Source organism: Bombus bifarius, unplaced genomic scaffold (assembly GCF_011952205.1).
Source record: "Bombus bifarius isolate JDL3187 unplaced genomic scaffold, Bbif_JDL3187 scf7180000007973, whole genome shotgun sequence".
Lineage (NCBI taxonomy): Eukaryota > Metazoa > Arthropoda > Insecta > Hymenoptera > Apidae > Bombus > Bombus bifarius.
The window spans coordinates 856,768-883,472 of record NW_022884359.1 but is presented as its reverse complement, the minus strand read 5'-3'; the positions used below and the strand labels follow the sequence as shown (position 1 = coordinate 883,472).

The 26,705-nt window shown below is 29.9% G+C and overlaps 4 protein-coding genes across 7 annotated transcripts in view; 1 reads left to right on the top strand and 3 right to left on the bottom strand.

Annotated features, from left to right (window-relative positions):
• Positions 1 to 11,080, bottom strand: part of LOC117216718 (myocyte-specific enhancer factor 2) — a 70,652-nt gene extending 59,572 nt beyond the window's left edge. For all 4 annotated transcript variants that reach the window (XM_033463660.1, XM_033463669.1, XM_033463668.1 and 1 more), the window contains exon 1: positions 10,645 to 11,080. The gene's annotated coding sequence lies outside the window, so the exon portion shown is untranslated. The remainder of the gene's footprint in view (positions 1 to 10,644) is intronic.
• Positions 11,081 to 13,130: 2,050 nt separating this feature from the next.
• Positions 13,131 to 20,849, top strand: LOC117216721. Its single transcript, XM_033463675.1, has 10 exons — positions 13,131 to 13,475; positions 13,573 to 13,728; positions 13,848 to 14,057; positions 14,133 to 14,298; positions 14,372 to 14,504; positions 14,584 to 14,641; positions 18,421 to 18,996; positions 19,074 to 19,313; positions 19,395 to 19,513; positions 19,682 to 20,849. Exons 1-10 carry the CDS (start codon positions 13,149 to 13,151, stop codon positions 19,938 to 19,940), a joined length of 2,244 nt encoding a protein of 747 aa, XP_033319566.1. The 5' UTR covers positions 13,131 to 13,148; the 3' UTR covers positions 19,941 to 20,849.
• On the bottom strand, positions 14,854 to 16,456 carry LOC117216720 (vacuolar protein sorting-associated protein 26C). The gene is made up of 6 exons (XM_033463673.1): positions 16,133 to 16,456; positions 15,927 to 16,070; positions 15,431 to 15,823; positions 15,269 to 15,365; positions 15,084 to 15,209; positions 14,854 to 15,006 (listed from the first exon to the last, which is right to left on the bottom strand). Exons 1-6 carry the CDS (start codon positions 16,238 to 16,240, stop codon positions 14,924 to 14,926), a joined length of 951 nt encoding a protein of 316 aa, XP_033319564.1. The 5' UTR covers positions 16,241 to 16,456; the 3' UTR covers positions 14,854 to 14,923.
• Positions 20,850 to 21,719: 870 nt separating the features above from the next.
• LOC117216715 (putative elongator complex protein 1) lies at positions 21,720 to 26,688 on the bottom strand. Its single transcript, XM_033463658.1, has 11 exons — positions 25,659 to 26,688; positions 25,077 to 25,574; positions 24,784 to 24,998; positions 24,289 to 24,695; positions 23,133 to 24,213; positions 22,848 to 23,041; positions 22,504 to 22,768; positions 22,281 to 22,417; positions 22,062 to 22,216; positions 21,927 to 21,990; positions 21,720 to 21,869 (listed from the first exon to the last, which is right to left on the bottom strand). The coding sequence occupies exons 1-11, from the start codon at positions 26,520 to 26,522 to the stop codon at positions 21,805 to 21,807; spliced, it is 3,945 nt and encodes a 1,314-aa protein (XP_033319549.1). The 5' UTR covers positions 26,523 to 26,688; the 3' UTR covers positions 21,720 to 21,804.
• Between the last annotated feature and the right edge of the window lie 17 nt (positions 26,689 to 26,705).

The following is a 26,705-nucleotide window of genomic DNA, read 5'->3' as shown; positions in this document are numbered from 1 at the left end:
CTTGTACGATTATGTTCATACAAACTATTTGAGTTTAGACGGCTTGAATTTGTGTTGAAATAATCAGATTTCAAATACACAGAAAATGGAAAACGAGTACTCGATCTTTCGTGAATCTACAGAACAGAAGTATTTTAACAGGATAATTTAAAAATATAAAAGTATAAAAATGTAAAATATAAATCGAAAAGAAAATGCTATTGATAAATTAAATAAGAAATGTCTTGTGCACGTAAAAATATAAGGAATGTACATAATTTAAAGCTTATTTAAGCTTAATTGATCTGAATTAGATATTACAGTCATGTTAGTTTAAGAGTCTATTTCTGGGCGATAAAGCAAGGTAGTAGAAATATCGATACGATTGACGTTGTCTATCACTTAGGAAATTTGTATTATAGGTGTTAGAGAGTTAGGCTAGATTTTTCTGCTATACGGCAAGGGATAAATGTTGATAGGTAGGAATGGTATAAATGTTAGTAGGTTTGGTGTTGTAGAAGTTCGGAAGAAGAAGAAGATTGGAATTTATAAACAATAGAAAATCACAGGGTGGAATTCATGATTTATGGATGTGTCGGCAAGATATGATGCTTACTGAATATTAGAAAAAGAAATTTCGTATACCATAAAGTATCCACGACTTGCTATACAAAATATAATGCATAATATATAGCGATATAATTCATAGAATCCAATATGGGCAAAGAACATTTCTTAAAACGTCGCTTAGCATTTAATATGACAAATATCAAACCCAACATACTAACAACGATATCTCCCCAATTTTCCAAATATAACTCTAATCGAAACACTCTCAACGCTAACTCTACATACATAAACGCTGCTCTGAAACTATTTCTCCGATCTAAACAGCGAATATTTATACAAATTCATATGTTCGTGTATATATGAAACGGAAATGGTACTTAGATAAAGAATTGTGTTATCAACTAAATATTACAACGAATACTACACTTTGGATAATATGTGCATTGTACGCATTCTAGCATCTTCAAAAACCCGCAATTTACTCCAAAACAAACTTAACCTCTCTCTTATTTACGTACATAAGTGTACATATACTTCAGCAAACTCTCCCTCTCTCCGCTCCTTCCAGCCAGAGAATCACCATAACGACGTACACAATCCTATATATATATATATGTGGTACATACGTATCATGAAAGGTAGTACGCCAATTACAGAAATTTCACTGGCACGCCCGTCGACGCTTCATTAACGGCCGAGTCATAACAAAGCTGTTTTATTTATCGACGGAGAATAATGACAAAATCGATCGGATATTCGTGTACGTTACAAACCGCGGAAAATGGACGGAGCAGCACGTGCTGCTAACACGTGGTGATCGGGTCCGCGTTCAGGTATGGAGGAGGGGAACGAGTATAGGTTAGAGGAGCGTGGGGTGGGGGGAGGCGGCGCGCGTCTCAGCAAAGTGGAAGGGAGAGCGGACCAGTTCCCGCGTAAACACTTGCTTTTTGTAACTGTACACACAGCCACCAATCACGATCCTAGATACCACACGATTATTCAGCATCTTCCAAGAAACGACAGATTGTAATCTGGCGATATTATGGTGAATGCTAATCTGGTGAGAAACTGACAGGATATCGTTATTGCACGATATCGGAAATAAAATGAAATGAATCGTGCATTTTCAGGTTAAGTGGAGATGATCGTCAGTGACACGCGCTGGATGAAAATTTAACAGTCTTCGACAGGATATCGAAATTAAAATATATAAGCGTTATCGCGTCTATTATTGTAACGCGATTAAATATTGCTACACAACGTTTCAATCCAAGTTAAAATAATTCTATGTATATTATTTCGACGACTATGTATATCAGACGATTCTTTCTACGAAATATTTTACGTAATTCGAATTACCTCCACTTAAATTCACGAAAAAGTAGTTGAAAAACATACGCATAATAATATCAAATAATAACTTTAAACAGCAAAACCTGACATAATCTCACAACCTCCGAAGTATCGCCATTCAAAAATCCCCAAAGCTACCGACAGAAACTACGAATGGTTTTCAGTTTATGAATGAAATACTTCGAAAAATCTTCGTATAATACGACCGAATAACAAACCTAACAAGACCTAACCTAATCCTACAACCCCTCGAACTATCGCCACTAAAAGATCCCGAAACTATTGTATCAGACGAATCCATCAGAAATTATGAATAAGATAAGATAAGAAAGTAAATAATTAAAGTTAAGAAACCTGCGCATAATCGGACGACAAATCGAGTAGCATAACCCATTGAAATGTGATGGAAAAACGACTATTCAGAGGCACGTGTCATTGGCACGTGATAAAAGGGCTTAGGAAATGGAACAAAGGAAGACAGAGAGATGGAACCGTAAAATAGAACGAGTCAGACGATGGATTTCCCGTATGTTGCATGAGAAGCAACCATAATAACGACAACATTTGCGTCAACATTGTAGCCGTCTACTGTCGTCGAAATTTTCTTCCTCCTAACAGCTAGCATTTTGTACGTGATACACGCACGTGTATCTGTATGTGTGTATACCTGCAGGACGATCGACTTTTGACCACAATGACACGTGTACATCGCACGTGAGAGTAGGCGGAAGGAATCATCGGAGTTGCGTTCAGATTTACGTCAATCGTGACCTGACGCGAGAACGCAAGGCTCAAAGACAGCCCTAGCTTTAACCAGGGGGAAAAAATGACGGTTAAAAGGAAAACGAGCTGGGACGCTTTTTCCGATATTGCGGAGAGAAAGAGGAAGAGCGAGAGAGACGGGCAGAGACAGAAAGGGGGAGAAGAGAGTTTCTGGGGAACTGACATCCGGTTCTTCTTCAGCCGTGATGCGCGGGAACATGGCTACCGCGGGAAACGGAAGATAGGCAGTATAACAAGAAAGGGAAACTCCTTCTCTCTTTCTTTTCAAGGAATATTGGAATATAAGAAAGACTGTAGAGTAGAAATTTTTTTTTTTCAGTACAAAATTCTTCTTCCTATGTTCTTTCTATATTCGATATTCATATGTTTATTTTATATATCATAAATTAACTGTAATATTATAAATTATATTCTAGCGAAAGATACGAAATGAGAGAGAAGATTCTTCCTCCTTTTTTTTTTTCAAGGAATATCGAAGAACTGGAAAAGTTACGTAATGGGAATCTTCTTCGAACACAATATCTGCCGTTTTCATCTTTTTCCTTTTTGAATATTTTTATAGGGACGTGTATGCTGTATCCTTATTTCGTAATATTATAAATCATATACCCGGAAGCAAAAGCTAGTGGAACAAAAAAGAAAAGCTGCTCTTTCTTTTCAAGGAATATTCGAGTATAAAAGTATAAGAAAGCTTAGAAAATAAATTTATATATAATAAATAATTTATATATAATATGCCTATTTATATATAATATGCTTAAATACAAATATACTACAGGCTGGTTATTCTAGTGTTAAGAAACTTTTTTTTAATGTATTCAATTGAATATTGATTTTCCTTAGAATGAAAATAATAGCGAAAGGCAAATTTTAGCATCACTGAAGAAGTTTTATATTGCGTTTGTACTAAACGTTAATTTTTCTTCAAGTACAGATACGTATTAGGAGAAAGAAAATTTCTTGTTTCCGGTAAAAAAAAAAAGAACCCCAACGCTAAAAATGTCCAATACTAACTGGATTTATCCAATATATGCAATATTACGTATGTACATAATTTAATTCTCTAGAAAGTAATTTCTGATATATGATGAATACTGATTACCTTCAGACAACTAAGGAATTTGAAAGTAAAGAATTTCCAGAAATAGATATGAACAATAATTTACCTATACGAAGAAAATAAGAAAATGAAGTTTGTAGATAAAAAAAATTTCACTTACCTTCTCCTTAACGTAACAAAAATCTACAACCCCATTGAATAATAAAAATATAAATAGTTGAAATATGAAAATAGTACGTAAACAAATGAGAAAAATATTAAATATCTTGAATCAAAGCACACGACACAGAATATCCTAAACTCGTATTTATAGATAAAACTCGAAAGTACCATAATACCCCGTTTCGATCGATTGATTTGGTTCAAATCAATCGATCTTCTCATTATCTCATCCGTAAATCGAAAAATACATAAGAATACATAGAGCGTTCTAAATATTTCCAGTCAAACTTTGTCAATATATTTTATGAAATTTTCCAATTTTCCAATGATGCGTCTCCTTAACACATGCTACGTTTCAATTTTGCAATACGTATCAATTCTTTGCACACGCATAAAAGTACTACCAAATGATGCGAAAATTAATACAATAAACCTAATCAATTAGTATATAAATGCCATAATAATTACAATGGTATACAATTTTTCGTAGCCTCTATATATCCCCCAGCAAAGTTCAAGTTCGAATATCCTATTAGCGAATAGATCACTCGAAAAATCATGCTTCGTCAGAACAGAAAATTGATACGCGTGCGACACACGTACCGTTCGAATTATATTTTATCATGGATAACCCATCTATTCCGGTTCCAAGAATACGACGTATGCCCGGTGAATTATTAAAGCGAGCGTCAGAATTGCAGAGTGGCCGAATCAAATTAGTCGGCGCCCGGTCCCATTAAAAGATCCCGACAAATCGCTTTAAACGTTATTTCTAAATTCACCATCGATTGCAAAGCAGCCACCGATGGTGGTCCCGGCGATCTGCAATCGGCTCACCTGGTCTCTCGGCTATTCGCAACCAAGGTAAATCTTCCAACTGTGCCAATTTCACCGAGACGAAATTCACGATGTGTAAAAAGGAGAAGGAGATACATTGGCGCCACAGTGTTCCAAAGATTTGCTTTTTTGTGGCCAAAATTCCACTTTTCGAGTTCAATATTTCCGTAGAATTTCTTTTGCTATAAAGTGACTATAAACAGTATCGTCGAAAGAGTATTATTCATTTTATAAATTTTCTAGACAATTGTGTGGTCGAGAGGCGATACGAAACGAAGCTGCAATCGTTCTTTCTAGATTTTATAGAATATTCTTTTAATCCATACATATGGATGGTACAGAGTTTGTAATAATTTAAACCTTGTAGCACGTAGCAACGTCGATCGATCTTAACAAATAATAGTTTCTTTTCGAAACAAAGTAGAGTCTATACTTTTTGAAAGGCTTGTTGGTATAAAGTTTATTGCTGTAAATATTCATATTACGTTATATAAAATAAATTTCTGTTGGAAAGCATCGGTGCAAGGTTGTTTTTAATTTCGCTCGCGAAACATCACTGTCCAGACGATCGTGTTACGTTGAACAGAAAATCTTCAACTTGTTAATCAGATGGTCGTTTAGTCAGAAAGTCAGAAAGAAATCAATCAACAGAAATTACGATATAATTTGTATAATTTATAATTTATGATAGAAATACAATTTCTCAAGTATTATATACTATAGGTACTGTAACACTGTGTCATACGTAATAAATTTAATAGAATTCTATATGGATATAAAATTCTAGCGCTTTGAATATGAATTCTGTGAAAAATTCAAATAAAATTTTAATCTATCGTGAAAAGACTTTGTGAGACCTTTTTTGTACGCATTGGTATTATTAAAATTTCAATCTCACTTAAACGAGTATTAATCTTCACCGGTGCAGATATATGATATAATTGATTTGTAACAAATATGAGACCGATATAATAAATCAATAAAGGAATTCGAACGAAGAGTTAACTTATATTTTCCAGGTTAACAGGTTAATTGCAGGATAATATTGTTTCAATGATGAAACAGTAGGATTTCAATAAAATTAACATCCTCTTTAGTTGCTAATTAAATCAAATTTGTAGAAAGCTCGGATAAGATACGTGCTATTTATGGTTTAAAGTCTTGAATGATTTACGACAAATCGAATAGATTTTCGTAACGCTATAAAAATCCTATATTAAACAGACGCTAAGTAATCTCTACCGGAACCATGCCATCGCATAAAACCAGATATAAGTACTTAATAATTCCCCTTCAATCCTCTTCGTCTCTATTTTTTCTTCCTTCTTTTCTCCCCTGCTCTTTCCACTTTTGCTTCCTTCCCTTAACCCTTTCATTTTTCCCCCCGTCTCTCTTTCATTCCTTCCCCATTTTTACTCCTTTTCTCTCCACTTTCCCTCATTTTCTCTTCCTTTCTCCATTCTTCCCTCCTTCGTTATCCTTAATAAGATCAACGAAGAGGCGGAACACGCTGAAACGACTTCGGACGAACACGCTTGGATTCAGCTTGATTCGGAAAAGCAAAAATAAAAAAAAAAAAAAAAAATCGGTTCATCTTAAGGAATCGAAAGTTCACGTTTCACGCTTCTTCGCAGAAGATAATATGCAATTTACAAAGCTTGCATAATGTTTCGAAAATGAATGACGTCAGTGTTTAGGGTTGTTCTCGGGAAGGTTATCGATGAAACTGTTCTTTCTCTTTAGCGAGTGGGTGGGATCGATGACGAGGGCGACGTGCACAATTTCTTCGTGGAATTTTTATGAACTTGGGTCTTTTTTCGGGTGCAACGAAATTACCGGAAACCAATGCCGTTCGAATAAGAGTAATCATGACACGATACGAAATGGAAAATTTATATAGCCGAACTGACCCAAAAAAAGTTCTATCTACTTTCATTTCTATCGACCGTGCAGTCTCTCACCGGTATAATTAAATGGTATGTATTCTATCATAGACGAAGCTTTCGTCGAAATAGAATTTTGAAAAAGAATTTCAATCGCCTGTAAGATACAAATTGTTCGAATAATCGAAAATATCTAATTTTTCTAGAGAAGGATGAAGTATAGAAGAAACTTTTCGCAAAAAGATTTTGAGATCGAAATAAAGAAGAAGTTCGATATCTTAGATCGAGATTTTCACGTCAATCGCGACGAAGAAGAAGTTTGAATAACGTATGAGATTAATTGTTAATGAATATATGAAATATAAAAATTCAAGGAACCCAGCAGAGTTATGTTAAATTATCACAAGCTTGAATCATTCAACTGGTCCGCAGAATCGAATGAATTTTTCGATAAATCGAATTTTCAATCATTCGTCTAATAGCTCCTAATTCGACAAATCCGTTCGACTAATTACGGCTTTCAAATTATTCGATCCGATATTTTTGTTAGTCCAACGAAGAGATATTTAATTTCACCTGATTTAATAAAACGAATTACAAAAAGGTAAGGTAGGTAAGGTAGGTAAGATAATTCTATTCAGGTATGTTTCAAAATAATGGACAAACGTTTAGGTCATACGAGTTCCATCCATCTGCATAGACTCGAGGACCCACATTGTAACGCGCTTTGTACCACGAGGTCGTGTAATTCTTTGTAACCAAGCGGTCGCGCATTATTAGACGGGTTCAAGTTCTGCGAGATTCCACGATAATACAATACAATACACGATAATACACGATAATACACGATAATACACGATAATACACGATACAATTGATATAACCGTCGAAATGCGCGTAACGGACCAACGCATTGGTTCCCATGTTAACTTCCTTTCGCTGAGAGAAGGATCGCGTTCCCCCTACACCAAATTATTCGAATACTTGTAGGCATCTTTACGTGTATTATATAAAACGCTTTAAAATTACATTAGCACCGCTATGAGATCCAAGTATCACGGTTGTATCGGTGAAGTTTGTAACAAATTTGAAAATGTATCTAGAAATCACAAGATATTTGGTACAAGCATATATTTCGCAGAAATCATAAAAGTATTTAAATAGTTTATTAATCATTATATTAACAAGTCACAATATTATTCAATGGGATCATATTTAACGCTTACTAATATATTTAAGATGATAAATATCTTGCAACTTCTGTGTACATTTTCAGATTGGTTTCAAATTAGATCAATATAATCATGCAGGTGGTATCTTATTTAAAAATTATTCGTATAACAGATATATTTATAAATATAACAATTTTCTGTGATAAGTATTCTAATACTATTTTCGTGAATAGCTATATATTTCGCCAGGTATGTTCTTCTCTTAATAATCCCGTGAGAACTCAAAAACTAAACTAACTTCAGACTATGAATCAAAAAACAACAATAATTACTTCCATTTTTCCCTAGATATATTATACACTAGAACTATTAAACCAGTTAAAACGACCGTTATTACATTTTCTGTTTTTGCAATTATTAAAAGTATTTACACAAGTATCTTTGGTAATATTAATGCTTAATTTTATTATTTATAGACACAAGTATAATTACATATACTTTATTCACTTTCATCATATTGCTTTAATACCAATTAGTTATTTCTAACACACTTAGATACATATTACAGACTGGCAGATCTAGTATTAAGTTCTGCAACATATTGTAGAAAAATAAATTCCATAAAAATGTATTAGACGTCAAGATAATAAAAATATTCTGATAATATTATTTCACTAAAGTATTATTTATGTTTAAAATTTTATGTTATACAAAGGATCGACTATAAAGGAATTAATAGACGCGTAAAACTTCCGAGAAAAAGGATTTAAAGCAGATCATTCACGATGCAGAAGAGTGACGTAAAATTATAAAGTTAACTAGGGTCTTTTTTATGACAAATGAGGTACCACTGTTAGCACCCTAGGGAGTGGCAGTGCGAAATATACTTTTTTCTTCTCTTGTATTCCTGAGTAGAATATTGAATTCTGTTTCTTCTTGGTATCTTTTATGAAAGAACGTTTCAAATGAATGTTACTTTAAAAAGATAAGAAGATTTATAGAAAAACATCATTCGCAACAACTCTGTAATTGTAAGATGACTTAATGATGTATCATCTTCATTATAAAAGAAAGTATGTACAACAAAAAGTATTTAGAAAGAATGTTACATATTATTAACGAAACTATAAATACATTTTTTATCTATTCTTCTTTTTCTTTTGCGTATTTTATTAAAAAAATTAGCATAAAAAACCCGATCTCTACTTTACCGATGAAGCTAAATGCAATTAAGATTCAAGTCTGTAGGTGGCAGCATCTCACAGCTATTTACAAAACTTCCAATAAAAAATATTTTTTGAAAATAATCTATATTTGAAACAAATAAATTACTAAATTTATTCTATGTATTTATCTCTATAATCTTTATTTGCTCTTATCATGCATCGTATGATTTTTATTATATGAGAAAATGTTGAATGCACGATGAGAAGTTCATTTTATTTATATAAACTGTCAAAAAATATCACTATATATGAAGAATAATCAAAACAAATTCTATGTATAAAACTGCTGCCTTTTTTTTTCATTAGTATTATTTTATGAAATTTTTATTTTCTACGTGTGTGTGAAATATGTCTAGAAATTGTTACATAGTGACTAAAACATTTCTTCATTTCAAGATGTGTTACAAGAATATTTTCATAAAGTTATAAAACTACGTGCTAGATATTAATCGTTTATGGAAAATCATTTGTAATGCAAAACATGTAAATAAAGAATACAAACTCTTTACGTTATTAGAATCCTCTACACAAATACAAAAAAGTCTATCTAACTTACGTTATTTGAACATAAAAACTTAATTGTTATGACCTAGTAAAAGAAATGTTTAATTCTTTACTATCAAAATATTAATTCTATTTAACACTCAATCAAAAATTAAATTTTGTTCATTAATTATTATATTATGAAAGAGGTAAAAGACGCGTACTAATATTTATATATTCCTAATATTTTTCATGTAGTGAGATAATAGGAAATAGTCTTTTTTAATATATCCCAATATTTTACAAATTATCTTTGTCATTTATTAAAGTTGTAATAAATATTAAATAATCAGTTTAATAAGATATTCACACTTTACAGAAAAATATAATTATGTTAATATTGTATATTTGTTATAAAAAAAGTCTTTGAATATTTATTGATCATGGAAGACTGTTTTCCATATTCATATACATTGAACGAACTTGTTATTAAACATTCTAACATGAAGCTACGGACACCTTGAAAAATTATTTTTCGTTAAACCAAAAACGATGATTTTCTTCAAAAATCATTATTTTTTTCACCGATACACACAGACACGAGGTAAACTTCCGAAAATCAGTGTGCATCGTGAGATGAAATTAATAAAAAAAAGAACCATATGATACGTTGAAGAACTACCTAACAAAGAATACAGAAGAATAAAACGAAATTAACAGAGAAAATAATAATATCCAAATGGAAATAGGACCTGTCATTTTCAATAGTTCCTTTGGAACAAGATCAATATATCTCGTGTAAGGAAAAAGGCCCTTCATACTCATCCAATTTATTCAACTTCATCACATAAGTTCATGAATTTACTCGTAAGTGCTTAAAAACACGCGACGATTAAAACATCGCTAAAGCAACGAGCTTTTTTTCCTGAAAATCGTGAACGCTTACGACGTGTATGTGTGTGTATGCAAGTGTGCATGTGTATACATACATACCTACATGTGTATCCGTGTTTGCGCGCATGTGTATCCGTGTTTGCGCGCATGTGTGCGCACATTTATGTGAAGGCCATGTTAACAGACTGTAAGTCAACGGATGACTTCTGTTAATGATAAAAAGGATAGTGAAATTTACTTACGATTTTCACCGGCTTCTCCGCGGCTCCTACAGAGCTTTTCCGTACAGTTATTTCACTTTCCACATTATTACGTCCACGGGTGTGAAAAAAAAAAGGAACGGCGAGAGAGTGAGTTTGATCAAAAGCACAATTTTCGTGACGTCATCAGTGGCCGGGCATGCGCAGACCGATTTCGGTGTTTTTCCATTTACCGCGGAAACACGTGTGGCGAGATGTGTCGCTTTTGCCTTCTTCTTGTCGTCGTTTTTTTTCTTACTTCTTCAACGTTTTTCTCTTTCTTTTCTTCTACGCTTGTTTTCTCCACCGCGAAAAACTACATCGCTAAGAAGCACACAACATTATCGTGACGACGCGGGCTATCGTCCGTTGCGAATTTCGTGTGCGATTATTCGCGAGAGGCACCACGGCTGCCGACATCTATCCATCCACTCCCACTTGTTAAGTGACGTACACTGACGTCATCGATAGTTTACCTTGAAGCATGACATTGAGTTACACGCTTGCCAATTTTGTTGAGAAACTTCCCTATACGGTAACATAGTATAGGGAATTTATGAGTATACACTTTATAAATTAACAACTGGAATTACATTTCCTCTTTGCTACTAGTATTTAAATCATCGTAAACCCTAGAAAATTGTAAAATTTTATATTTATTAATGACAATAACAGGAAAAGCAGTTTATGAAAATTTATGAAACAGTTTTTGAACACCTATAAATGTGCTCCCAATTATTTGAAATATGTATTACATATATTATTTGAAATATGCATTACTTATTTGTAACTTTAATAGAAGTATTTATTACATAATAAAATTATTACTAATTCGTTTCTTGCAATATCGATTTCAATTTTTGTATGCTCTGGTACCTTTAATATATGAATTTGATGAAAAATTAAGGGGGGGGGGTGTAAAAAATAATATTAAACTAAAAGAGAGAAACATCGGCGTAACAAACGAACGTAATGAAACATATGTGATCTGTGATAGGAGTAATGAGATTTCAGGCCAATGTTCACATGATTTCTGTACAAATTCGTTGTAACGCGGAGAATTATATATATTATTTTAAATAAAAGGCTATCTTTTTTTCATTCGTCACTGACAAAAATTTCCATTTCGAAGATGCCGGTCGTCGAATATTGCAAAACGTTGGAAAAATTTGATATTTTTTAAGAGTATTTTAAACTCATTATAAAGGTAAACATTTCACGCTTTACTTGTCATTTATTTTTCAATTTAAAGAAATAAGAAATATTTGGTGACTAACTATTATGTATGTATTTAATTCTAATGTAAAACATAACATAAATTAAAAGAGAATTTCTCATTATTTATGTATAAATGTATATATTAACTCTCAAAAGTTATCGCTAAAGGAAATCACGTTAACACTATCATGAAAATTTCACCCTATTTACATTTTTTATTTTAGAAATTATTAAATACAAATAAATGCAATTAAATATTTTACTAATATTCAATATTATATTGAATATAAAAGAGCTATTATACAATATAATAAATAACATTGCAATGGTATTATTACAAAACGCTAATATTAAAACAAAATTTGCATGGGATAGAATTTTAGCCATAATAGTTAAAATACTCCTTTGATCCTATACCAGTTATTTATTTTTTTTTTAATATTGCGTTTTATTTGCACAATTAATACAAAAATAAAAACGTAACATTTTTTAATAATCAATTATTTTAAAAAGTTATAATTGTTCATTGAACATCTACAGTATATATAAAATTCAAATAAATTTGAACAAAAGTGTGCAAACATTAGGAAACTCTTAAGATGCAAATATTCCTACCAAGATGTTCAATTTTTCGCATTGATCTACATTTCGTTTTGTGAAAGTTGTATTACTGCCAAGAATTACATTGTTTCAAAGGAAGTAGTTATTTGTGCATATAGTTTATAATACTTGAATGATAGCGGACTTTACGTTGATTTGCTGTTTTATAAAAACTTTTTAGTCTTTTTTACCTTTTTTGTTCTTTGTTTCTTTGTTTTGTACAGAATAATGGCAAATTACTAAATCATTAGTAACTGTGATCAAAAAAATGAAAAAACACCGGCGATATGTTTGAAATTTAAAATTTTATAAGTATGAAATAAACTAACTTTCTTTATCCAAGGAAATTGCAATCATATATATGAGTAAAATATTTCTTTAAGAGATTAATGTTTTATATAACTATATTTGTCCGTTATTTGGACAAAATCATAACTATTGTGATTACTATGTGATACAATTTGATACTTGTTACATATACAATATTAATTTACAAATTACCATCGTAGTTTGTTAACGCTTTACCAACTAAGATTTTGTAATATTGAAAACATACAATATAGCGCAAAATAATTATATAAACTTGTAACTATTGGGTAGGTAGATTCTTGATTGGAATTATAACACAGAGTCGAAAAATGATAATTTGTTTGTTAAAAATTTTAATTTAGATTTGATTAATCTCAATAATGGATAGCGCAAGCAAGAAACAAACCTTTCACAATGATAAAGAGAAGAAAAAATCTAACCCCAATCAAAGGAAAAGTTTGGATCAAGGGATTTGTAAAGAATCTGAGTTAGATATATCATATACAATTCGATTGGATTCCACAAATCAGGAAGATGTTGAAAAAAAAGTTCAGTGTCTAAAACATGTATTGGAGAAAGACCTAAGAGCAGCTGATTTAAAATGGTCCCTATTTGTAGCAGCTTGTAATACATATCGCTATGATACTTGTTTAAAACCATTTCCACCAATGTATATAAAAAATGAATGCAAAGACATTGAAGCTTTGGTAAAGTTCTTAAAATATCAATCTTATTGTTTTTATAATTTGCACATTAATGATTTTAATGAGTAATAATCATTGAATATATTGATCTTAATTATAGAGAAGAGCTATAGAAGTAATTCCCCCATTGGCTGTAATATTGAAAGCATTATCAGAATCAGATGTATATGAAAAATATGGAATGGCTATAGATCTATTACAGTGGGTTCTAGTGCGCTTGAGAGATCCTTATATAAAAAGCATTAAAAAAGAAAATGTAAGTTTCATTATATTTATATTTATGATAATATAAATTTTGTTGAAATTTCTATTTTCATTCCAAATCATATTTTACAATTAAATTTTGTGAATATTGGAAAAATGTTTGCGATATAGTATGACTTGATATTGAGAAAAGTACCCTCAGAAATGCCAGTAGTTGCACCAAATTTAATATTCCAAGTCACAAGTACAAAACAATCTACTTCAGAAGACAGATGGAAAACAATTGCTCAAGGTCACACAACATTTTATGCTTATCATGGTAGTCGACTAGAGAACTTCCATTCCATTATACATTATGGTCTACAACAGAGTATGTGTAAGGTAAAATAATCTACTTGACATATGATATAATTTTTTACTATTTTCTAACATGATTAAATGCAATATATCTTTTAGAACTCATTATTTGGTAAAGGAATATATCTTTCGAGTGAATTAGGTGTAAGTTTACCATATAGTCCGGTTGGCTATGGGTGGGGAGGTAGTGTATTAGGAAGTGAAATGAGCTGCATAGCTTTATGTGAACTTATTAATCATATAGATGTAAAAACTGGAGATTCAGGTAAATAGATATTAAAAGAAATCATACATATTAAGAAAGTTTCATCATTTCTTATGTAAAGTATGTTGTACAGAAGATGATGCTAGAAGTTTAGTATCAGATTCCATGGGTGGAAGAGTTCCAAATAAATATTATTTGGTAACAAATAGTGAATTGGTAAGGGTACGATACCTCCTTATTTACAGTCAACAAGTTCAAGCAGCAAGGTATGTGTATAATATTCATTACTTTTATGTATTTTTTAAATACATGAATATAGGAATGTATAAACTTCTAATATTTTAGATGTATTAACAATAAAGGATTATTAGCATGGTTTAAACAACATAAATTATTAACATTTGTGCTTGGTTATGTGGTGCTGCTGGCTTCAGTTGGACTTACTCATAATAAACAAGTTGAAAAATATTATAAATTATTTGCTCAAAAAGTTGGACTGGAGTAAAAAGAAACTTTTTAATACAATAAGTTATCCATCCATTAATATGTACATTAGGATAAAAAATTATTTCTTTTTACATTTTTTTCAATGAAATTACATAAATTTGCATTTATTATAAGAAATATATACAATATGTAAATAATACATATAATTTATATAAAATACTATATTTCTATACACGATTTAGTATCTTGATAATATTATGGGGAAATTTTCCGTAACTAAATAATCATCTTCAAATATTACGATCAAATTCACTTCAAATTCTGTAATGAAATATGACCTTTTTATCACCAAATTTATTATAAAAAAATCCAGAATGAAAGTCATATAATGACCTTACCGACTTTAAAATTACTCGTACTTAATGTAGGACATGTAAATAACCGTGGGAATATCATATATATTGGTATAGGTAAATTTGTACAAACATTTCCTTCGCCAATTTGTATATTTTGTATTTCAGTAGCTGAAATAAATATAGCATTATAAGATCACAAATGAAATGTTAATATATTCTCATCCTACCATCTCTGGAATATCCTTCAGCACAACCACATGTCTCTACTCTTACCAACTGCAGTTCGATTGACTTTATTACAGCTTCACAATGTTCGATTACCACCTTCAAAAATATTGTTTTTTCATACTACTTTACCAAACAAACGATACATATTATAGTATTATTACCTCTCCTGTTAAGGGTTCAGAAATCTTGCAATACAATGAATCTAGTTTCCCAGAAATGCAAAATCTAGGTACATTGATTCTATCTCTTGTGTTTTGCAATGATTCTGGCATAATATTAAAACACACTGGTTTACTGGCCTCTTTTTGTATCTTAGGAGGCACCTTATCTTCAACTATGAACTCCAACGATTTGCTTACATCTTTTGCTAAGAAACTTCTTTTTATATCACAGCGTATAAAATATTGGATATTTACAAAGACTCCATGATAAGTTTCATACAAAGACTTAGTCCCTCTAGGTTTTAGTGGTAATTCGAATGGTATTTCTGTTCTACCACTCGGTATTTTGCCACTCGGAGCAACATCTAAAGTATATTGAACTAATTGTATTGGCTGAAAATACAAACGATAAAATTAGTTGATCCATTTGGTTCTTATTTTATGACAGAACCATAATTTGTAGAAATATTTCTGAAAATTTCTAGATAAAACTAACCTTTACAGAATTGTAAAATGCTTCAAAAATGCCAAAATTCTTCGAACTAAGCTGTAAATTGACCGAACCTTCCATACTTAAGAATATTCCATCGTGTTTAACGTCAGAATTAGTTTGTAGCAATATAAAACCGGCAACTATTTCCTAAAACATAACCTCAACATTTTCTGTTTCATAATGTTTCTATCGTAAATTATAGTACAGACCCCTTCATGATATATTTTACTAGCTCGCTTTAATTTGATATCGATGTTTATTGTCATTTTCAATTTATGATTGTTAATTAGATAATAATCATTTATGAGTTTATGCATTCACTAATAATGATATTTGTCGATTGTTACTACATGTATGATCTATAGTATTTATGTCAAGTTTAATTAATTATAAGCTCTACGCTGAACATTTGCATGCAAAAAGCAAATAAACACAATATAAAATTAATTGCAACAGAATGCAAATAAATATATTTAAGTATAAATTTTAGGACAACACGTCAATAGAAACTGAATCAGCTGTTTTAATATAATGTATATATTGACACAAGGAATTCTGATATCTTTGATTTAACATTTCTTTAGCATGAAATAAAAACAATTATGAAATAGAAAATACGTATCAAGGCATTATTTACATAAGGCATACATTGTCGGCTTGTTAGAACACTCATACAATTAAAAAAAGTACGTTTTTGGGAAGTCAGTTTGAAATAGAAAGTTTAAACTAGAAAATTATTAATTATTCAACTATTTAACAATGAAAGAATTTATTTTTGTTTACAATACAATTAATAGTCGGTAAGTTTGGGGAGTCTTCGATATAATACTGCTTGTAATATGTATTGCTTATTGCCTCATTGCCAGAAAAAATATTGGGAACCTATTCTGAATTTTAACATTTTCGTGAAATAATATGATTGTATTAGATAACTGTAAAATTTCTAATTCCCAAATAGCACATTTTAGAGCTAATGTTGTGCAAATATTTAAAAAATGACGATTTTTTTAAATACATTACTCTTCTAACTAATTTAGCAAGTAAAACTAACATCAGTAAAAAAGGCATAGTCATTTTCTGAAAAATGATTTGAAATAGTTAATTAAATTTACTTTCATACTATTAATTCATTCATATAATAAATAAGAAAGCCGCCTGAAATTTATCAATTTATAAAAAAAGTGAAACATAATTGTGACACATTTGAAATACGTTACCATTCGATCGACCAATCAGGTCTCGTTACTTTCGCGGCATTTCTTCTTCTGTATACTAACATCCGCAGAAGGTGAACTTCCGTTCGATCGACTAAACAAATTCAAACCGACAGAGTCGTTACTGCGAGTTAAACGTTGTTTGGGAGACGGTGGAAGTAGACTAATCGGAAGACTAGCTTTTGGTGTTGCGTGTAATTATTTCCTGACTTTGTTAACGATGGCTTTAAGAAATAGGACCGCGCTCACGGTAAGTTTTAAATATTTTAAAAACATCGATGTGTATCAAATTAGCCATTGATAACAAGGGGAGGTCAATAGAACAGGGTAACCGTCTGTTCCTGACATCTTTAAATGCCCTTCATTTATTTCAAAAGTCATCGAAATAACAATCATTATGATTTATCCAGATTGCTGTATGTATTTTAATATTCATAATACGAATTTTAATATCACTCGTTTGATTGTTTAATAACGAAAAATTTTGATTTTTGAAATTTAATATTAACGTACATTTTGATCTTTAAAGCCCCGTGCATCTTTTAATATTTTATATAAATTGCATAAATTTCAGCTTTTCCTTCGTTATGTAATATTATCCTAAGGTAGAAATTGTTATAAAAATATTAAAGATGTAATTAGTTGTAAGTTGCATCATGTATCTTAAACGGAAATGCGTTCGTAAACATTTAGGGCCGATTTAGGCGGAATTTTGTGCTACCTAGGTAATTACATCACGAAAAGCACACATTTCATTTTCTATTTATTGTATGAATTATATTATATTTATTTTATTTACATCATATTATAATGTTATATTTCTATACTCGGATATATTAAAAATTAAAAATTGTTTAAATGATAAGGTCTCTTTTTAATATTTAATTATTATTTTGCTAGGAAGATCAGTACTTAAATATCTAATTCATATTTGTTATATATCCTTTTATTTTATTAATATTTTACTTTTAACTCTTCATACTTTCCACGTATTGTAACATAAAATAAGTAATACAATAGTTAGTAGATTAAATTAGTTGGATTTATTGAAAAATATTGTTATATATATATATATAGAATATTTGTAAAAAATAGTTTTGATAGTAGTCAAAAAAGTTATTATTACAATAACTATTGTAACAATATATGTAAACAATATATAACTATATATGTAACAATATTATCTACTTTTATATATATGGAAAGAGTAAGAGTATTTCTTTTTTTAACAAGTAAGATCTGTACAAGAAAGTCAAAATATGTATCATGAAATAAATTTTCAGAATATTGTAAATCAAGAAAATACAAAGAATTTTAAGTCTTCTGTGACCACAATACCTGGGAAGACAAAAAGAGCTGCTTTGGGTGAAATAGGAAACAAAGTGAACACATTAAGAGGCATAGAACCCATTGATAGAACTAGCTTGCTAATAAAAGACAAGAAACCGATTATAGCCCCAAAACAAGCTATCAAACCACCAGAAAAAGCAACTGAGAAACTACCTGTACAAATAGTTAAACCTGTAATAAAGGTTGCAGTTTCTCAAGAGAGTGTGATATCACTGCCTGCTAAAAAGGAGGTTCAATCATTCTCCTCAGATCTATTAGCAGTTGAAGATATTGATGAAGAAGATAAAGGAAATCCTAGTCTAGTTTCTATTTATAGTAATGACATTTATGAATACTTAAGAACTCTAGAAAGTATGTACCCTATTTCAAAAGGATATCTATGTGGACAAGAAGTTACGCCAAAAATGAGGAGTGTACTTATAGATTGGTTAGTGGATGTACACCAACAATTTCATTTAATGCAAGAAACATTATACCTAACTGTTGCTATCATTGATAGATTTTTACAGGTTTGTTGTTACATATAAAAACTTAAAATTTATCTTCGAAGAAAACTACATAAATATTAAAAGTTTTCTTTCAACAGGCTTTTCGCTCAATAGATAGGAAAAGGTTACAATTGGTTGGTGTGACTGCTATGTTTATTGCTAGCAAGTATGAAGAAATGTACTCTCCAGATATAAATGATTTTGTATATATCACAGATAATGCATACTCGAAGGTAGAAATATTACAAATGGAAATGCTTATTGTAAAAACATTAGATTATTCTTTTGGTAGACCATTACCCTTACATTTCCTAAGGAGGTACAGCAAAGCTGGAAAGGTGATTTATAAATTTGTATCACATTTGATTAATTTTCATATCACACAATTTTATATCTTTAACTCAATAAATTGTTTTTAGGCACTCCCAATACATCATACAATGGCTAAATATTTTCTAGAACAAAGCTTAGTTCACTATGAAGTGTGCCACTATCCCCCAAGCCTTATTGCAGCTGCAGCAATATATTTAGCTTTCCTGTAAGTTATCTATTAAAATATTATCTTAAAGGATTAAAGTCATTGTGCTTTCTCCTTTCCTAATATAGAAAAATTAATCAAAACAAGCAAATTGGATCAATATGAAATAATAGTTGATACTATTATTTACTAATAATTCATCATTATTGTTTTTTTTTGATTATGCAGAATTATTGATAATGATGACGAAGACCAGCAAAAGGTTGTCTGGACAAATACCTTGGCACATTACAGTACCTATTCCAAGGACGACGTATTCCCTGTAGTACGGGAAACAGCAAGTATTATAGTTAATGCGGATAAAATTAAGTATCAAGCTGTGAGAAAGAAATATGCCCAAGCAAAGTGCATGAAGATTAGTACTCGACCCGAACTTAGATCAGCAACAATAGATTTATTAGCTACTGCAGATAAAAGGGCAGTATAATATTCATTTTAAAAGATAATTGTAGTGAGACATTTGTTTGTTCAATATTTCATTGGACAAAATAAATTGCATCGTACATAGGATGATACATTTTGGGAGGTAGAAACATATGAGATGAGCAGACTAAATAAAAAAAGAGAGAAAGACGAGACTATCTTCATTTATCTTTTTTTCCTATCATATTGTTTTCATATAAAAAATGTCATAATTAAAATGTCATAATTTATTTTGATGGTTGCCATGATGAATATTAAAATTATTTCTAAATAATGACTTTCGCTCCAAAATTTATTGGAGTAAATAATTTGGTATGAAAAATATTTCTACAAACAAAATTCAGTAAGGTAACTAATGATTCCTTACCTATAAAAAGATGCAGGGAAAAAATACTTCAGACAGAAAATACAGTTGTTTATCTATTAAATTAAAAGTTTGTGAATGGTAGTCTCGTTTTAATTACAGATATTAGCCTCAAGTATACAAGTTCTATTAAAAATGGGACATTTTAATTCTAAATATTACGGGGTTGCTGTACGAAGTTCGTAAGAAAGAAAGAAAAACTTTAGTAAGTATTTCCGTATGATATAATGTAACTCGAATATTCTTTATTCTTGAGTAAGGGTAGTTTGCATTTTGTTGAATAATGTCTGATTTATTAAAAACCAGATACTTAGTATGGAAATTACTTATTAAAGATTTTTTCTATCTATGCACGTAATTACACAATTTAGGGTAATTATAGAGAAAGTTTTATAGTAGAGGAGAGAAAAAGAAAGAAGCATGAGTATAGTCAATTGATATGGAAATGTGTATATTTTTGGATCACTATAGAAAACTATCGAACAACGTTTGTCAAAGGATCTCTGTTTAAATTCAGTAAAATTTCGGCAAAATGATTAAGATGTAAAAGTAATGAAAGCTGAGAAATTTGGAATAGATTTGATTTCAGTCTGAAGTCATTTTAGAAATTAATACTGCAATTGACTATAAAATTTAATTAAGTACTAAAGACACGATAATAAGATAGTTATTTTAGATTATATTTAATATAGATTATAATATAGTTCAATTATTTAATATAAAATATTCCTAATATATATCATAAACTATAGATTAGCAAAGCCTATAAATTAGAAATACAATAATTTTTAAACTTTGTAGTCAGTAAACATTTTGCCGAATTTTTATCTAATTGAAAACAAGATTTTTAGGTATTTAAATTGTGAATCATATCTTTTATACTGAAATATTGAAGAAATTTTAACTTTTATTCATGATTATAAAAACATTTTTATTTTGATATTAGTTCTATAAATAGTTTTAAATGTTAATGTATGAAAATACCCGAGTATTCCAGACGATATTAATAATCTATACTTTGATATCAATATTTCCACAAATATTATATCAATGAACATGACTGTTCATATCTGACATTTTGTCAGTGTGCGTTTGGAACGTAAATATTGTATAAAATTTATGTAAAGAAAATTTCAATAGAAAATAAATTGTAATAATGTTTCTTCCGGGTATCATATAATTCATACAAATTTAAATATTATATTATAATATATATATATTTGAATTTATATCGAAATGTTTGTTTTATAATAGAAATCAATAGATTTACTATAAAGCTGCGAGTTTGCCTCGCAAAACTTTGTTATAAACTATGATAATTATTGTAACATATTTTATTTCATATATACCTAGAGAGAAATTATCTTTAATGATAAATAACTTAGAGATTTATTAAATAAATGGAAAAATAAGCAGAAATAAATGTATCCTTTTTTTAATGGGAAGATTGTAATTGTAAAATATAATTCAAAATTAGATTTCTAAAAATATTTACTGTTATTAATTAGTAAAATATGTTCAATTTCCAAGGTGAAGAATTAGCTACCGGTGGATGTGTAATATAAGATTCTGAAAATTCGAGTAAGAATTAAGATAAGTTTCCTCAAAAGTTTAACAATAACTTACCAACTAATTTGTAGCAGGTAGAGAATCCTTGTGAATCTGTCATCGTCGTAAGTTCTGTATTTTCCTAAAATTTTTTACAAACATAAAAATTAGCGCAATTAATTAACTCAATTATAATTATGGTGTAATGTATACCATGTCTGCTAAGCTTGAAGGTGCAGATTTATCCCAGATTTCAGATTTATTTTTTTCTATTATTAAAAGTAACTCTTCCATGGAATTTTGTATTTTTTCCGCATATTCATCGTCATCGAAATACAAAAGCATTTGTATCAATATGTGCAAATCATCTGAAATTAGAAATATTATATAATATTTATATGATAATTAATTTCTATAAATAAGTACACAAACCTCGTTCTTTGTACGTATTGCTGATAATTTGATACAAAGTTTGTATTAATGCCAGATCCTCGAAGACACTGCCTTCTTTTAAACTTAAAAATTTCCTTTCCTGCTTTCTTCGATTTTTGCTGGATCTATAACTTTTTCTAAAAGTAATACACACGTAAACATATTTAATTTTTAACACAAATTCATTAAAAAAACTTTATTCATTATTCTCAAACGTCCTTACCCAGATATAGTGGACAATCTCGATCTTTGACTCAAAGTTGAACTAACAACGCTACTTGTATCGCTAAGAATATCTGAAATGCCTTTGTTACATATCGACTCATTGTCACAAAGTATTTCATTGTATGATTTTATGTTTCTCTGAGAAATATTGTGCCTGACTGTTGCAAGACGCAATTTATATCGCTCAAAATCTTGTCTATTTTTTTTTATTTGTGATAGAGCGTGATCCGCATATTCGTATACATTAGGTTTTATATGACATTCTAAAATATAACAATTTTAATTAATAATGTAGTAAATTGATATTTAACTTATGTGCTATTTTTGAAAGTGTAAACCTACCGATCAAATCTAGATTTTTGGTATCATGCGCAATTCTTACAGCATCTTTCCATTGTTTACCATTACATAAAGAAATTATAGCTTCCTTCGCATCTCTGAAATAATTCATTAAAATATGTGCAGCTTCCTCATACTTTTTATTAGTTTTTAGACGTTCTACAAGATCCTGGTAAATCACGTGTTTTTCTGTTTCACTGAAATATAATTTGATATAATTTAATTTTATAAATTTATAAATCTATAATAATGACTTCAATCTGTTTTATATCTATTGTTTATATCAACCTTAGTTCCATTTGAGTAGATAATATAATAACATCTTGCCAACAATTAGCTAATTTATAAGCATTTAAAGCTTCTTTGATATCACCAGATCTATGAAACATAATTCCAGCTTCATGATAGTGTCGTTTATTCAATAAATATTCACCATAACTTCTGGCTACCTCCTTATACATTTTGCTTTTCTTCTCAAATAATTTTAAAGCTTTTGTGTACAGATTATAATTGCGTATCAAATTTATACATTCGTTAAATCTGTTTGATTCTTTTGCAATATGTTCAAGAGCAGACTCATAACGTTTCAAATGTAAATCAATAGAATATTTCATATAATTCTCATCAAGCTTTTTCAAGCCATTAAGGAATGGAATATATTCTTTGGGATCTTTTTGTGACTTAGAAGCAATGAACATAGTCAAATCAAAATCGTACATTCCTAAAGCTATATCAAATAGTACATTTACATCCATTATGTATAATAAATATTTTAGTGCTTCATCAGACATTATGTGTTTCTCATATCCCGTACTTTTTTCCTCTAACTTCTGAATTTCCTTTATTTTCGTTAACGCAGCTTCTATTCCTCGCTTTTTTTTATCTTTTACCAAACTGATTAATATTGGTTGAATTAAATGATCAGAATTATTCCTTTCTTCCATAATGTTTCGCAGTAAACTGCAAATCGATTCAATTTTATTTATTTCAAGGTTTCTTGATTCTGACTGATGTCTTCGATAGTAATTTGCATATATTGTCATGGTAACGTCTTCATCTGCTAACTCAGACAAGAATAAACTCAACCAACTCGCTTTGGAAACTTGTTCCACGAATTTATTTGCATTCTCGATAAATTTTTTTGGATTATAGTCATAGATCAAGTTCAAGTTTATTCGTTGTCTCCGCATTAAATCGAAGGCAGATAAATAATTGCAATTGTCTAAGTAAAATCCGATAATATATAAAGACAATGCCCTTGGTTGAATGCATTCTAGGTTTCCACGAGGCATTTGCAAAACAACTTTGGAATCTTTAGGAATAGCTGCAATCAATTGAGATCCCCTTTCCACTCTTCTAATATTCATATCTAAAAATATTGATTAATCATCTTAATTATAATATTAAAAATAACTTAACAATTAGAAATTAATGATTGGTATACCTGAAAATGATTTATCATTGAGTCGATTTTCCCATGGCTTTACAGTCAAATCTTGCTTTATTAATTCTTCAAAATCATTCTCGTTCAAGTTAACGCATATTAAAGTATTTTGTGCAGTTGTAAGAAGTAAAAATTCCGAGTGAACGAAAAAACTTGTGATATTGTTAGCAATTTGCTTTCCATTAATTGCAAAACAGTTCCTATGATATAATGACAGTACCATGTGCTTTGTACCAATTTTCACAACTTCTACTTTATACGTATATCCTTGCAATTGTGTATCAACTGGAACTAGTTCTGTTTCTTTTGTATATTTTATAATGGAATTGTCTACAATTATGTATGCTTCATCTGAATCTGGAGAACGAACTATGTGTTGAATTAAACCATCCATAATGTGTATTCGCCTTTAAACATTAAAGAATTATTAATTTTCGAAACTAAAGTATAATTTATACTACATTTAAATCAAACAAATTTTTCAAATAAATATACCTCAATATAACTTGTCCCTGTGTTTGATCTTCTATTGCACTTAACATCAAAACACAAAGGAAGCTCTGATCATTTATTGACAATGAACATAAAACGTTGTTTTCATTAAGCCATAAAAAGTGATGCATATTGTAAAAGAAATTTTTATGTTCTAGTAGAATATCCCATTTAATATCATATGTTCCAACATGTTCATAGTCTAAGAGGAATGAGTCCTAATTTTTTTAATGCATTAGTAATTATACTTTAATCTTTGTGAAATTTTAAATAATTTATAATTCATTTATATTTACCACTAAATACTTGTAAAATATTAATTTTTTACTGGCAGAAACACAGAAGAATGCATTGCTGTCTATCCAGGTAGCTTTGCCTTTTATATCAGGTGCAAAAACAATAGCATTTATGGACTCAGAAGTTTCTAAAGTTTTATGTGCCATTGGTGGTGGTACAATTCCTACTCTAAGACCAGTCATTAATGACTTATTTCCATCAATGATGCCAATAACAGATTTATCATGTACAGTTATGCCTCTACTATGATCAACAGACCAATTATAGTCAAACGTGATAAGTTCTTTGTATGTTAAAACAATCAGTTTTTTGAAACAAGATGTTGTACTCCATGTGGCACATATCAGTAAGTTATCTGTGGGAAATTTAATAGTTTGTTTCAAATACCAATGATAATTATTTTCTGTCCATAGTTGTAGAACTGAAGAAGAATCTGCCTGAATTTGACACCAAATAGTCAAAATTTCTGAATCTGGAGACCAAAATAAATCTTTCACCTAAAATAAGTTTTAAAATATTAAACTTATACTCTTTATTCTAATTTATTCAGAATAATAATAAATGCAAATATTCACACATACCCTAATTTCTTTTGGTTTAAAAGGAAGTGAAAATTCTCTGTGTTTTAAACCATTTTTCTCAAAGAATACAACAAGGTGCTTGTTTTGTGAAATCTGTGTTGCTGCAATTAAACTACCAGATGGTCTCCATGACAATGATTCTTCCAAACCATTAGCGATCTCACTGGTGTATTGTAAAATACCTTCTCTATTAAATACCTTAAACTGTCTAACTTTATTTTCGGGATGCAATAAACCAACAGCAAATAACAAACCATCATCACGCCAAGTTATTTTATATAATCCATCATCTAGATCGTTTTCACATATTTCTGTCGGTTTAGATATTGCTGCTTTTTTTCCTTCTGAACCATGAAACTGAGTTTCCTTCTTACCCCAACCAACAGTTACAAATTGCTTTTGACCAAAATATTGTGCATGCAGATCTACCTCTGAGATTATTTCAAAAGTAGATACCATTGTAATCACAATACCACTAATTGTAACTAATATGATTATTTCATGATCTGGGCTTAGTTTCATGCATTGTAAATCTATGTTTAAATCAATTATCAATTCGTATCTAAATTCAGGTTCTAGATTTATTCTTATAATACTGCCAGATTTACAGACACCATATAGTTCTTGTGTTACACTACAATATTCCAAACCGATGAATTCTAAATTTTCATCGATTTCGAAGAAGCTTATGTTTTCCACATAACTCGATGGAATTTTACATAACTTATTTTTTAAAAGCATATAAAAATCATCATTAGTTGAGTCAACAGTATACAATATTTTTAAATCTTTTACATTTAACATTTGGTTTTCTAGGATATTTAAAAGACGACTAGCGCGTTGTTTTACTACCAAATTCTTCATTATTTAATAATAACGTGATAAAAGCATATAAAAAATAATCGAGGAATTTTTGTTTGCGGTTCACTGGAGGTACAGAAGCGAGAACTTTAAAAACTAACCTCTACACAATTCAAAGTATATAGGTTAATGTGAGAGATACATATATAGGACGATAATGAAAACAGTTCTGTAATTTTTTCTATT

Coding starts and splice junctions, on each gene's coding strand:
- LOC117216721 (XM_033463675.1), top strand. CDS start 13,149: ATGGATAGCGCAAGCAAGAAACAAACCTTTCACAATGATAAAGAGAAG. Junction 14,299..14,371: donor TGTAAAAACTGGAGATTCAG/GTAAATAGATAT, acceptor TATGTTGTACAG/AAGATGATGCTAGAAGTTTA. Junction 14,642..18,420: donor AACATAAATTATTAACATTT/GTGCTTGGTTAT, acceptor ATAAATTTTCAG/AATATTGTAAATCAAGAAAA.
- LOC117216720 (XM_033463673.1), bottom strand. CDS start 16,240: ATGCATAAACTCATAAATGATTATTATCTAATTAACAATCATAAATTG. Junction 15,824..15,926: donor CATTTTACAATTCTGTAAAG/GTTAGTTTTATC, acceptor TTGTATTTTCAG/CCAATACAATTAGTTCAATA. Junction 15,366..15,430: donor CTGAACCCTTAACAGGAGAG/GTAATAATACTA, acceptor ATATTTTTGAAG/GTGGTAATCGAACATTGTGA.
- LOC117216715 (XM_033463658.1), bottom strand. CDS start 26,522: ATGAAGAATTTGGTAGTAAAACAACGCGCTAGTCGTCTTTTAAATATC. Junction 22,217..22,280: donor CAATACGTACAAAGAACGAG/GTTTGTGTACTT, acceptor TTCTAATTTCAG/ATGATTTGCACATATTGATA. Junction 21,991..22,061: donor CTTCAAGCTTAGCAGACATG/GTATACATTACA, acceptor AAAAAATTTTAG/GAAAATACAGAACTTACGAC.